We start from the raw sequence: 11,713 nt of genomic DNA on the forward strand, positions 1-11,713 counted from the left end.
GACAGGCTAGCTTAAGTGGTAGGTTGCAGAGCAGACCAGAAATCAGGGGAAAGGATTTTCCCTTCAAATCATTTTTGATTCAGGTTGTCTTAGTGTTTGCCTTGTGTTTTCCTCTTTCCAGACATCATTTTTTACTCTTTTCCGAGAGCGAAAAATAAATATTGTTGATCTCAAAATACCTGAGGCTACCCGATATTGTTGATAATATTTAAAATCAAAAATAATAATGCTAACGGTTTTGTCTGACTTAAGGATAAGTGAGTAAAATAAGCATAAATTTAACTATATAGGCAGGAGGTGTATGCTTGTTACAAAAGAGCAAAAGGGTGGGGTGGAAATAAAGATCAAGGAAATGGAGTGTTGTCATGTAAACGAGAGTTTAACAGGATTTAGTGAGTAGTATGATGAGATGAGTGTGTACAGAAATGAGGAAATAGCGTGTGTGGAGAGCGTAAATTACAGTGGAAACGAACACGGCCGAGACAAAAGGAAGGACGGTTTAGACAGTGAAAACAAAACTCGCGTGAAAAAGGTAGGTACTTTTTTGAAGCAACTAGCAAGTATACAGCCAGACATTGTTGACTTTGTAGCTAACAAATTTGGAACATTCGGAGGTATTATATATGAGTATCCCTGGTACTTCATTGCGGCATCTGTTTTCATGACTTTATTGTGTTGCATTGGATTTATCCCTGGGATACCAGGATGGATAGATTCATCTGAACAATTATATTCTCTTCCGTACAGTCTCGCTAGAGATCACGGAAAACTTCACGACCAGTTATTTAGCAGCACGAGAAGCAGATCTCAGTTAGTCGTAGTCACATCTCAGACTCCTGGTGAGAACATATTTACATGGGAGTTCATTGAGATAGTTTCTCAGCTGAACAAGTTAATCAGAGGTGAGTCCCTGGACGCGGTTGGAGGGAGAAGAGTGGGCGTTCCAATTAAGTCTGAGGGATATACGAAGGAAAGAGAGATCAACAAGGACTATTTTGGTGAAAAAGGGAAACCAGATGCGAAAAACGAATCAGATCCGCTTGCTCTCCATCACGATAAGTTTTTAACCTACAACGATATTTGCACGGTTAACTCGTTTGGAACCTGTTCCGTTCAGAGTATAGTGGAAGCAGGTGCCTTGGACATGAAGTCTATATTGGGAGAAGGCGAGGATCCGGAACTGTACATGTTGGATGGATTTGTATTTAATTTAAAGAAGCAGGCCTTCATTCCGGACTACATTATAGGAAAAATGAAAACTAAACCATGTATTAAGACCTTGCCCACAAACTTGATATCCAAAATACTCTCGCCGGACAGATACTACAGTTCTGAAAAAGGACCTGAGTTCTCAGAGGCAAAAATAGAGTGCATTGTTGGAGGCGAAGCGTTTTTGTTGGTTTATGACATATTTGAGGACGGAACACCTGATAATTTAAATAGGAATTTGCTTTGGGAGCAATCACTCGTGAGCATTCTCAAGGATAACAGAGACTGGGGTAGAGCAAGAATATCATTTAGTGCGTTCAGAAGCAGAGATGACGAACTCAAGGCATCCACTTCAGAGAACTCGGACATATTGCTTGTTGGTCTCACATTCGCGTTGTTGTTTTTCTACGTTGCCATGGCCAACTTCAGCTTTGATTTATATAAAATGAAAACATATAGTGGACTTGCAGGTTTGTTTGCAGCTTTGCTGGGACTCGCCTCTGGAATGGGACTGATGTCAATATTTGGGGTTTCCTTCGTCCCAACGGTCCTTGTTACCCCGTTTCTAATTATGGGAGCGGCTGTTAACTATCTATTCGTTATAGTCAATGCATATTCAACTGGCTACACTATTCCAAGCACCAAGGAAAGATGTAGATTGGCTTTAAAGGACAGTGTAATCGGGATTACAATCACAATGTGCACTGGTCTTGTATCGTTTTCAATAGGAGCGGTTGGAGAGCCCTATTTATCAATTAGAAACTTTTGTTTGTTCTCAGCAGCATCCATTATATTTACTTATATATATGTATTTATATTCATGTTCCCAGTCCTTTGTTTAGATGCGAAGAGAGAGGCCATGAGAAGAGTGCACATTTTTGGTCTCCCAAAGCTGACCTCTAATGATATAAAGGCGTATAAGAATCAAAGTCAAGGCATGTCCATTCCTATAGACAACATTGACTCCTTTGCCGTTGTGAGCTACAACCTTTCAAGGGTCTTGTATGAGTACGATATTACTCTTTATCCACAAAGCGATATGAATGAATTTGGCGAACGGATTTACGCAAATCCTTTTCAAAAATTCAGAAAAAAGGTGTTTCACATACCTTTAATATCCAAGTACTCCGAAAAGCCATTCAAGTCTACATTTGAGACCTCACAACAGTTCGAGTCTCATCTCGTAAACAGCAGGGGGTTTGATTTGGTTACTCAGGAGATCGACTCGAACACGGTCGGAAATCCGGAAAACACTGTAGTAAAGAACAACAGCTGTGGCAATATGCAAATAGTAAAGGATTCTCACAGCACTAAGGAGGACTACGAATGTACGGATATCGATGATTTGTTGCAAACTTTGTTGGCAGAGCCGACCGGGAATGTAGGAAGAGGAACAAGAAGAATGATGTTGCACTACATAGGACCGATAATGGCAACTCCACTAGTTAAGTTTATGGTTATAGTTATATGGATAGCGTTTCTCGGTGTTTCCATATACGGATTCACTAAAATGGAAAGTGGACTGGATTTCAAAGACTTGCCTCCCCCATCCAGCTATCTGAAGAGCTTCGACAATGACTTCTCTAGGTATTTTAATAAATACGACGTCCCTACTGACATATACTTTCCAGAAAAACTTGAGTGGTGGAAACTGAGTATTCAGGACAGAATATTTGACTTTGTTGAACGTTTGGAAATGTTGGACTCAACGGAAAGAGTAATCGATCCCCTTTACAGTATTATGAAGAATCAACAATTAACTTCGAAACTCAGAAGTGGGAATAAGAGACAGTTTCAAGAAGCTTTGTATCACGAGCTTTACCAAAATCCTGAAAGCAACTACAAACAGTTTGCCTTTGATTTTGTGTGGAAAGAGAAGGAGCTAATTACATACAGAATTAAACTTTTGGCCAAGGGGATGCCTACTTCACAGCAAAAAGCCGATTGGATGACTTCAATTCGAAACCTGTGCGAGGAGGAGGAGAAAAACAAAGCCTTACCTATTAAGGTTGTGGCTTACAATTATATGATGATATTTTATGAAAGTGATCTTAGAATATTGTCAGAATGTTTTTCAAACATGCTAAGTTGTGGGATTGCCATTGAACTCATTACTCTTATGTTAATACCTGAATTAATGTCTGGGTTGTTCGTTATTATATTAATGGCTTGTATCGATATTGGGTTATTCGGCTTTATGTATTATTGGAACGTGAAATTAAATATGGTCAGCATGATTAATTTACTCTTGTCAATGGGATTTGCAGTTGACTACTCCACCCTAATGACATATACATTTTCACACTGCTATGGACAAACAAGGAATCATAGAATGATTGAGTCCCTTGGACTTATGGGAGCTCCTGTGTGTCACGGTGCCATGTCCACGTTCCTCGGAATTGTAGTTCTCTCCGGGAGTTCTTCGTATATATTCACTGTATTCTTTAAGATGATGATTATGGTTGTTGGATTTGGAATCTTCCACGGAGCCGTTGTTTTGCCTGTTCTTCTTTCTATGGTCGGGAGAATGCCTTCTCACTCTTTCGATTTAATACTAGAGGTCACAAATTGGATCAGAAAAGGCTCTAAACACGCTGAATACATCAGCAATTTGTCTGGAGTTCCAATGATTAAGGGCGACGAGAACTTTGACATCAGTTTAAGTAAGAATCGCATTCAGGACATACAATTAGGCTCGTATCTCAAGCATTCTCGGGGAAACACCATAGACTACATCAAGTAGAAGGCAGAAACTGCATACCTAGTGTTGTTTTCAGTGAACAATAGGTTTTGTTTTTAATTTAAATGAGAAAATTCCCTTTTTTTATTAAAATAAAAGGAATAGAAATAAAGATAACAACACATCAAACATATATACTCTAATTCATATTTAGCGTTAATGTACCATAATTACCTTTAGCTCCTACTTGTATTTTCAGACAAAAGCAAGGCACTTTTAGAGTGACTTTTTACTTTGGTACTAGCAGAGGAATCTAGTGATAGAAAATAAGTCAAGCATCTACAGCAAAACTGTCTTTCCTGTCTTAAAGCGTATATAAAAACAAAACATAACTAGTATTATATATTAACAAATTCACCTTTGTAAAAGTACGTCTGTCTGATTCTGTTCTAGTTGTTCCTCAATTCAATTAATAAATTCAAATTCTTAGCTTCGGCATTTTATGATGATGTAGCGTTTCCTGCTTTGCTTTAATGATAACCGAACAGACATGTAGAGTTAAAAGACGATGAATTGCATGTGGCGTATTTACCACCAAATAAGTATAAATTCCAAGGTAACTAATGTGGCTGGATTTTAAAGCGCATGTACCATTAGTCAATAGTGTAATAAATGAGAACGAGGTTTCGATTGTTCGTTGGCGATTTAATATTTAGAAATAATGAAAAAAATGTAAGTGGATGAGGTCATGTACAGGTTGTAATTACAAGTTTTACTTGTTTTATTATTATTAAATTGATGAATAGTAATCAAAAGGTGCACGCATATTATGTTAAATGAAGAAGAAAGAGGTCTGTTTAAGTTACAGCAAGATTTCCAATAAATCTGGTGAACAAATTCCTAATTTTTCTGTGAAATTTCTTAAAAAACCCATTTTGAGGTTCTTCGTAGCTCCCAATAGTAATGCTAGGGTAATTGAATGAATTGAGTTTTTCATTTATAGTATCGTTAATCATGTTTAAATCCTCATGAAATAAAAGTTTATTGCCCCAGGGAGCGTTTGTTATAATTTTAAGATCATTTTCAGTTCTTAATAAGCCTTTGAAAATGTTGTAGTATGAACCATCAGATTTGTGTAAGGTGAATGACTGCTTGTCGTAAGAATAAGAGTGGTTTTCCGACAAAAAAATAGCCATGTATCTATTATCTACAATGAACAACAAGGCAGAAGGGGTTCCGTCATGAATAATGTTTGAGAAACACGAGTCATCAGTAAAAGTTCTATTCGACTTTATCAACTTTATTATCTCAATGTAGTCTCTATTTGTTGGAAACGTTGTGGATGTTATTGGATGCCAGTCATTTGGAGGCAGCTGTGGTCTAAATGACTTAATTATCTCAGGCACGAATTTGAAAGACGAAATTTCTTCTTCCAAGAATATATTGACTCCCCATGGACATTCAGTTGATATTGTTTCCGAGTTGTTTTTTTTAAGTTCAAGTTTATTCAAACAAAAAACGTCTTTGTTAAAATTTATATATACCTTACCGTTTACTCCAATTATATCTCCAACAAAGTGTTTTTCAATGTATATAAGAATGTACTTCTTTAACTCAATTTCATAGAAAATAATATGGGTGTTCTCACCATACACAGGTATCTCAAAACTGCCAGTGTATGTTCTTTTCTTGAACTTATTGTTTATGTTTGTTGCAACTATTGTAATGGGTCCAAATCCGCTCTTGTCATTCAAAGTTGGAAGCGAGTCTATAATGCTCTTTTCTAAAGTAAAGTGGTTTGGCTGAACTTCACCATCTGCCTCAATGATTATTATTTCCTTCGATTCTGTAATTGGTGCCTTCTCACCCATCTTTTAACTCACTTGAAAAAAGGAACAATCCTCCAGAAAAATAAAACCTCTTCCCTCAAGAATCAAAAAGTTTTATTAATTTTATAAATAAGAACAAAACTGATTTATCATTTAAACGTTCACATCTCACACATATGTAAGTATTTAACCAAATAAACACTAAAAATCACTTCTTCAAAAACTTTGTACAAAGTATATCCTTGAAGCTTTTCTACTAGAGTACCTAGTTATTGTCAAAAGAAAAAACACACACACACACAATTTTTTCGCTAAGTCTTTGTTTCACATTTAATTTACTCTCAACTTATTTCCTTTCTTTGAGTGAAATTTTCAAATATCTGGCATATTATATGTACACGTCTACATTTTTATATGTTGCTTTATTAACAGTAAATAATTAAAAAGGGGAGAAATAAAATATAAACATAGTTAACAAAAAGAAGCATGATGAGATATTTGCGTATACATGATTTTGTTTACTTCAAGTTGCTATTTTTGTAACATTCAGGTGACACAGAGGGGATGACTGAGTTGCCATTGGATTCTTGTTTGCCGATGTGTTATGCGTGTGCTTTATTTGTTTGCGTTCATGGTCAAAAATGACAAATAAAGTGTAAATACACATTTATTTTAACACTACTTAGAGGTCTGTTCTATGAATTATTATAAACGCTGCTTTGCATACAAACACTCCTTCCTTTTTTCCTAAGCTTGTGTGTTTATATTTAATTCAAAAGCACATGCACATTATTTTACGGGTCTTTTTTTGGTATCCACATTTAATTTAGCTGTGAATATGTTCTGAAGTTGTTTTATTGAAAAGATAAACAGACAAACAGTTAGAAGTGTGTTAGTTGCGAAAAGGGGCAATTATTTTATTATTGTTCTTATCTGTTTGCAGTATTTGCGCATTAAACCCCATTGAAAGTAGTGTGATACAGAAATAGGTGGGGAGGGGGAGGAGGTGTTAATTGAATAAGACTGAATTTGTCGTTGAATTTTCAATTTAAATGCTTGTCTTACTCTTTTTATGATTTAGCGTGTTGAATGAGTGTCATTGTTACTGGTTATTTCAAATGCGAACATTTGTTTTGGCGTTTGGAGAGTGCCGAGAGGAATATATAAGGGGAAACACAATATAGAATTTGTGAAGTGATTCTTTACAGTTGAAAAAAGCAAATAAATTTATCTCATTTCGTACCTTGTTTTGCATTTGGTTTATGCATTGTACTTAATGATGTAGACGCTTAAGTCGCAATTTTAGTGTATAATATCAGTTTACTTTGTTTGAAAAGTCACCCCTTTTGTGTGTGTATTTATATTTATGTGGGGAATATAAAGCAGTATCTTAAATAACAAGGTAAAAACTAGCGAGTTTGGAAATCCACATGTATCTGCACCTTTAAATGTGAAATAATGTAGAGTAAATTTGTTGAAGCAGTTGACTTAAATGAGAGATTGAATTTGAGAAGGCAAACGCTTCTAGACTTTTAATAAACAAATAAAACAAGTAAAGATAGAATACTAACAAAATAATCAACACTCACAAACCATTGTATCCAGGAAGAGAGTGTTTCCAGCACTATTTAAATTAAACATTTAATATAATTAAAGATTCAATTTATTCTCAAATTTATTTCTTAAGTGGACGTGAAAAAGTGTGTTATTTAAGTTATTATTATGATAGATTTGCGTCACATAACCTGTATACTTTTTAATGCAAGTTTGAGAGAGTACAAGGTTAATATGTTTGCTAATTATATTCATTCGATCAAAAGATCTAAAATATACCTTCCACAATGCTTGTAGTTTTTTGATATTTAATTATGTATGTTCTCATTTATTTTCGATTATAAATTCAGATCTAAATCTTTAATGTGTTTCTTAACATAGGGTTTTGTTATTCACAAATTATTTGATATTGCTTAAAAAATCATTCACGAGAGTCGTGGCGCCACTATGATTAATTTAAAAATAATAAATAACTAGATGCAGTATATGAACAGACAATTAATGAATAACAAAAGTATTATTTGAGGTAGTTGCATTTTGATTCAGTGATTAATATTTACAATTTTATTTGAGAAAAAGCTATAGTTTTTATTTTGATATATGTGTGAATATGAAAGTTGATTGGGAATGAGAAAAATGATTAATATAAAACAAAGAATTTATGAATTCGGTTTTGTTTTAGCATACTTTATCGTTTCTATATGTGTTTATTACATCAATGAATACTATTTTCACATTAAGAATGGAATTCCAGTGAATGAGGGAAGTGTACAACTTTCTTTCGTTAAATTATCTTCAAATTTACCCCGATTTACATTTCCAAATTTAAATGGACCTGTAGATGAAGAAAGCATTAGGTCATGTTTAGAGGAAATGAGAAAAGTTAGAGAACTAATATTAGAAAGTTCTATCTTTTTGGAGAGTTGTCTTTTAGAGTTGGAGGAGAATAAGTCAAAATACGTGGAACATGGTGAAGCTCTTCAATTAAAATGCATATTTTACGATAAGCATTGCAAGGAAGAATATAAAGGCGTGAAAATAAAGCAAGAACAGAGGTTAGGATCGGAGGAATGTGAACAACTGGCTAACGATATTTTCAGTTCAAGAAAAAAGTTGGTTGAACTAAATTCGCAATTTCACTCAAATGAAAGAAAGTGCGAAAACATAGAAAAAGAAATAAAGAAGTTGGAGAAAACACTTGAGACATTGGATAAGAAGTGTTCTGAAATTGAGAGGAGGTATTTAAGTCAACATGGATCCGAAATGAACGTAGTTGAAGATCCATACGTCTTGGAAAAACCATTCAAAGACATTACTAGTGATGATTCAGATAAAATTAAATCACTGATACGAACTCTGGAGTCAGAATTTAATGAATGCAAGAAAGAATTGGAATCACTTTCAGAAAGACTAAGCGAGAAAAGTTTAAAGATTGACGAAATAAAAGAAAAACTAGGAGAGATACAAGAGTTAGAGGAAAAAAGCAAGAGCAAGAGCGGTAAAACAGTTAAGCTGTTTACTAAAATTAAGCGTAAGGTCAAAACTAAAGCCGAATGTAGTGATGAAGGTGCATCTTCCAGTTCAACAGAACAAAGAGCATCTTTAGAGTCAGAATTAGCTAGTTTGATGGATGGATTAAGTGGAATTAAAAAAATACTGTACAAAAAGGAGAAGGAATGTAAAAGAATAGGAACTAATATAGAAAAATCCAAAGAGAGACTCGAAAAGTCGCGAACTTGTCAACCTGAACACGAGTCATCACGACATACAAGATGTTGCGGATGCTTCTCTAGATTATGTACGTCGCTTCAAACATTAGGGAGAAGGATAAGAAACAGATTTAGAACACGAAGAACTAGTTCAACGCGTCTTTGAACTTAAATTTATAAAAAAATAATAATGATACTAGAATCTTGTTATTCGTTCTCTAAATCAAAATATTGATGAAAACAGGTCTTATTTGGAAACATATCTCGCTAGAATGTATGAAAAGTGACACAAATAGCAAAACTAAACATAGAAAACCAAGATTAATAGAGTTTCAAAATTTATCATACATATTTCCATAAGTTCCTAGGGTAATCATATAATTTTTAGATATAATATAAATATCATATGGGGCTTACCGCCAAAACATATTCAATAGCTTGTGATATGCTTAACAGCAAATAAAAGTTGCAAATAGGAAGGTTTTACCAGAAAAAAGAGAAAGAAGGCACAGTTAAGAGCTTATTGAACATTTATATAATTGATAAAGAAATGCTATTTTCACTATTATTTCAACAGGAATAAAAAGTGGTCCTTTTTTTCCTGTCTTGAATTGGAATTACAATCATTTGAAGTTCACGTTTAACTATTTAAGTGCGTATAATCGACGATGAGGTATTTATTTTTTGTATCTTTGTTTATAGTTTTATATTATGACTTTGGCTGTGATACTAATAAAATTAGTAATGTTTCATTTATAACATTAAAGGCCGAAGGTGGTCATTCAAACCCTTTGATGTTTACAAACAATTATGATCAAATTAACGAATCATTAAATAACTGTTTGGAGGAACTTTTTCAGTTAAAAGAGGAATTGAAAGAATTGGAGGTGAGTCTAAGAACATGTAAACTAGAACATGATCAATTGAAGAAAAATTCAGAAATTAAAGAAAAAGTTGTTTCAGATACTAAAAAAGATCTTAAGAAGTATTGTGGGAAAAAGCCTGTTTTTGATGAATTGACATGTACAAAATTGAGAGAAGCTTTGAGTGATTCAATTAAAAGTTTCAACGCTGCAAGACATGATGCTTATCAAAAGGAACGACAATGTTTGGGAATTGAGAAAAATATAAGCATTCAAAAAGCGAGGATTGCTGATAAAGAAGAAGAATGCAGTAAAATTGAGATTACTTTATCTAAATCAGGACTTAATCATGATCTCAGAGTTGTTGAAGGAAATCCATTACTTGATAAACCTCTCTCGTCTATCAATAGAAGTGATGAACCACATTTACTTCAATTACTTGAACAACTTATGAGAAGTCTTGAACAATGTTTGGAAGAGTTGGGGTTATTGTCGTATTCTTATGGAAAATTGAAGGCAGAACTTGATTTTACAGCTGCATCTGGATCATCTAAAACTACTAAAGGCAAGGGGAAAGGTAAACATAAAACTCAAGATGGAGATGTGGGTAAAGGAAAACGTAAACATTTAGGAACTCTGTTTAAATTTTTTAAAACTGTTAAAAAGACTGAAGCTAGTGTAAGTAGCACTGGTCATACATCTGATGAGGAATTTAGATCGAGATTGGCTGGACTTGAATCAGCTATTTATACAAAAGATTTGGAATGTAGGAGATTAGAAACAGATATAAAAAAGGCTAGTGAGAGACTGGAAGCATCTAGAAAAGAAACTGTGCGAGAAGAAGGTTGCTTTCGTGGTCTTACTAGTCGTTTTATGAGAACCATTAGAAAAAGGTTTGGCAGACGTTAGTTGTGAAAGTAAACTGTTATTATTTTAATTGTTGGATATCTGTTTTACCGATAAGAGGTCATCGTGTATATGCAATAATCGTGATATTTTGCTTAAAAATTTAATTATCTTCTGAACGGATTCTATTATGAAGTATTATTTTCATTATTATATTAAGTATCTTACTTAATATACGTGAATTTGGAAGACAAAAACAAATTGTAAGAAAATGTATAAACTTAATAGTTGTATATACTTTAAGACGTGTTTAAAGTTAAGAAAAGAACCAAATAGACTTAAAGGAACAAGTCATTTCTTTTTCTCCTGAAAATAGAGATAAACATGTTGATGTTCATTTTTATTATTACAGAAAGTAATACATGTAATTTTTATAGTATTACCTTTTTTGGTAATCCGTTTCTATATTGCTCTTGAAAAAATATAATAGTTGTGTTTTCATGTTTACATGGAATATTAAGAATATTTTACATCATTGACAGGTAACTTTTTGCTGTTACAATTTCTTTATTCACTCATATTTCATTCATCTATATTTTGTAAAAGTGACACTCTTCTTTTTAATAGATAGTCTAAGTTGACGCGTTTTTATTACTTTCATTATTCCCATTTCCATTCGTGGAGGAACGCAAAAGTGAAAGAGGAGACTTGTGCCTTTCTAAAGTGTCATCTATATCTGTACCGGCAGAAGTTTTTTCTTTTTTATTTTTTGAACCACCTTTTCTAAAAAACAAACCAAAAATTGATTTGAATGAAGGAAATTCTTTTTTTTGATTTCTATCAACAGAATTTTGTTGATCTTGACTACCACCAGAACCAGAGCTGGATCCCTGACTTGGATCTTGATCTTGATCTCCTCCGGAACCTGAGCTGGAACTGGATCCCTGACTTGGATCTTGATCTTGATCTCCTCCGGAACCTGAGCTGGAACTGGATCCCTGACTTGGATCTTGATCTTGATCT

General features: G+C 33.9%; 5 protein-coding genes across 5 annotated transcripts; 3 read left to right on the forward strand and 2 right to left on the reverse strand.

Moving 5' to 3' along the window:
• Nucleotides 1-409: 409 nt before the first annotated feature.
• Nucleotides 410-3,952, forward strand: FG386_002421 (F55F81; the record flags this gene model as incomplete). Its single annotated transcript, XM_067341783.1, has 1 exon — nt 410-3,952. One exon carries the CDS (start codon nt 410-412, stop codon nt 3,950-3,952), a length of 3,543 nt encoding a protein of 1,180 aa, XP_067198483.1.
• A 794-nt stretch (nt 3,953-4,746) lies between these two features.
• Nucleotides 4,747-5,760, reverse strand: FG386_002422 (uncharacterized protein; the record flags this gene model as incomplete). The annotated part of the gene is made up of 1 exon (XM_067341784.1): nt 4,747-5,760. One exon carries the CDS (start codon nt 5,758-5,760, stop codon nt 4,747-4,749), a length of 1,014 nt encoding a protein of 337 aa, XP_067198484.1.
• Nucleotides 5,761-7,908: 2,148 nt separating this feature from the next.
• FG386_002423 (uncharacterized protein) lies at nt 7,909-9,147 on the forward strand (the record flags this gene model as incomplete). Its single annotated transcript, XM_067341785.1, has 1 exon — nt 7,909-9,147. The coding sequence occupies one exon, from the start codon at nt 7,909-7,911 to the stop codon at nt 9,145-9,147; it is 1,239 nt and encodes a 412-aa protein (XP_067198485.1).
• Nucleotides 9,148-9,649: 502 nt separating this feature from the next.
• FG386_002424 (uncharacterized protein) lies at nt 9,650-10,753 on the forward strand (the record flags this gene model as incomplete). Its single annotated transcript, XM_067341786.1, has 1 exon — nt 9,650-10,753. One exon carries the CDS (start codon nt 9,650-9,652, stop codon nt 10,751-10,753), a length of 1,104 nt encoding a protein of 367 aa, XP_067198486.1.
• A 569-nt stretch (nt 10,754-11,322) lies between these two features.
• FG386_002425 (uncharacterized protein) lies at nt 11,323-11,688 on the reverse strand (the record flags this gene model as incomplete). Its single annotated transcript, XM_067341787.1, has 1 exon — nt 11,323-11,688. A coding segment is annotated over one exon (366 nt), but the record flags the coding sequence as incomplete, so codon positions are not given.
• Between the last annotated feature and the right edge of the window lie 25 nt (nt 11,689-11,713).

This window comes from Cryptosporidium ryanae, assembly GCF_009792415.1.
Source record: "Cryptosporidium ryanae isolate 45019 chromosome Unknown contig_42, whole genome shotgun sequence".
NCBI classification, from domain to species: Eukaryota; Apicomplexa; class Conoidasida; order Eucoccidiorida; family Cryptosporidiidae; genus Cryptosporidium; species Cryptosporidium ryanae.